Below are 2129 nucleotides of genomic sequence, written 5' to 3' on the forward strand. Positions count from 1 at the left end.
GTGTGTATGTGTGTGTGTGTTTGAGTGTCTGTGTTTGTCCCACCAACATCGCTTGACAACCGATGCTGGTATGTGTACGTCCCCGTAACTTAGTGGTTCGGCAAAAGAGACCGATAGAATAAGTACTAGGCTTACAAAGAATAAGTCCTGGGGTCGATTTGCTCGACTAAAGGCGGTGCAACAGCATGACCGCAGTCAAATGACTGAAACAAGTAAAAGAGTAAAAGAGTAAAAGAGTAACAATAATAATGCTTAGAAGATTTATGTTCATCCGACTTCCAAGGTTACAACATTCGGTCCCCTGTCCGTAATACACCTGCATTAAACGTAGGGCGATCTTTGGATGCGCTCTTAAATAAAAGATGCTCCTCGTAATCCAGCAAATACGGTATATATTCTGTTAATCCTTCGTGTGCGACAAAGCAGATGTATATACAAGAGGTGGATATACTCATGGTTGTTTATCTTATAATTTGAGTGGTTTACATGCTTTCGAAATTATATTTTGTGTCTTGTCTTCGATTTGTTTTGAAAGCATGTGATTTATGAGCTTCGTAAATTTCATTGTCTTCTGATGGAACATCCGTTATGCCTGAAATAGTCTCATGTATTATTCTATTATTTGTGAAGAACGAAATGTTTGGTATGCCTTCTCGTCCATTAAGTTGTTGGGCCTTATAATTTTTATTTAAATTACAATGTATGATCGGTAATTCTGTGTATTCTTCATATGACATATTTCAGTTTTTGATAGTGTTGTTGTTTATAATAAACATGTTTTCTCTTTTTTTTTTTAGCCACTCTCTCCAGGTTTGTAAAATAATTTATTATACAGGTATGTAAAATAATTTATTATTTGCTAGATTAAAAGCTGCCCTATCGGGCACCTTTACAGCCAGCTTCTATGGAGGGCTCTTCATTAGACGCCAACAATGACACTTCATACATTGACTAGATATTAAATTTTATTAAACTTGAACAATATTTTTCAAGCAATCAACAATTTTCATCAAAACAATGATATAATTTGTCGACTTAGAAATTATTGCAAAGCTGCATTTTAAACAAAAGTAACAGAACAATCGCCACCACATCTGTCACACACATTTGGTGACAATTACTGAGAAATATTGCAACATGTTACTTATGTTAATTTTGTGTGTACACATTGACGAATCGTTAAACCATCCATAAATTTGGACGACGGAAACATGTATACTAATAGAAAAACAGGTCTGGAAATAGCCGAACATCGAGCTGGCTTAACTGATGAGGTAACGGAAATTGCCGAAACTGATATTAGTTGTAAGATTCCTCGATCGGTGATTTTCGGTCAATCATGGTCCCTGTTAGTCTATATGCTCTCATTTATGTGGGTTAAGTACAGCATTAGTGCATTAGTTTATTAGTGCAATGTAGGTGTTTTTAACACCCTAGCCACGCACACACACATACACATACACACACAAACACACACATGCATATATACACACATATACATAGATACATATATATGTACACGAATGTAGGTGAGTTTGTGTGTGTGTGTGTGTGTGTGTGTGTGTGCTAATATGTTATTGTCTAGATAGTTGTCTATCAATGCTGAATTGTGCAATCAGTATAAACAAATACAGCGGCCTTTCACACTTAAACAGAAGGTTTTACATGTATAATACCAGGAAAAGATAAGTCAATATGTGTACTCGATATATAACGCTGATTTCCGTACCTCCTTATATTTTTATTGATATATATTCTGTTAATACTCTACGGATTAAAGAGTGCTGAACATGGAATATTCTTTTAGCATTCCAACCGATTCTCATAGATAAGATATTTCTCATTTTTATTCTCACGTTCCAACTTGCAAACTGTAAAATAAGATATTGTTTATTAATAGGAAATTTCTTTGAAAGTTTGTTTGGTCTTTGAGAAAGTAATAGCGACCATAAGAGTCTTAGAATTTTCTGAACATAAGTAGTATGCCAGGATTAAAAGAGATAGTTAAATTTGCTACACATTCATGCGCAAAGACAAACACACATACATACAAGCATTCAAATGTATGTATGTATGTATGTATGTATATATATATATATATATACACACACACATATATATATATATAT

General features: G+C 34.1%; 1 protein-coding gene across 3 annotated transcripts in view; it reads right to left on the minus strand.

Moving 5' to 3' along the window:
• Nucleotides 1-1711: 1711 nt before the first annotated feature.
• Nucleotides 1712-2129, minus strand: part of LOC128248166 (uncharacterized) — a 10237-nt gene continuing 9819 nt past the window's right edge. For all 3 annotated transcript variants that reach the window (XM_052969032.1, XM_052969035.1, XM_052969033.1), the window contains exon 5: nucleotides 1712-1871. In XM_052969032.1, coding sequence (XP_052824992.1) covers nucleotides 1734-1871 — 138 coding nt within the window. In that variant the 3' untranslated portion in view covers nucleotides 1712-1733. The remainder of the gene's footprint in view (nucleotides 1872-2129) is intronic.

The sequence above is a fragment of the Octopus bimaculoides genome, chromosome 6 (assembly GCF_001194135.2).
Source record: "Octopus bimaculoides isolate UCB-OBI-ISO-001 chromosome 6, ASM119413v2, whole genome shotgun sequence".
Lineage (NCBI taxonomy): Eukaryota > Metazoa > Mollusca > Cephalopoda > Octopoda > Octopodidae > Octopus > Octopus bimaculoides.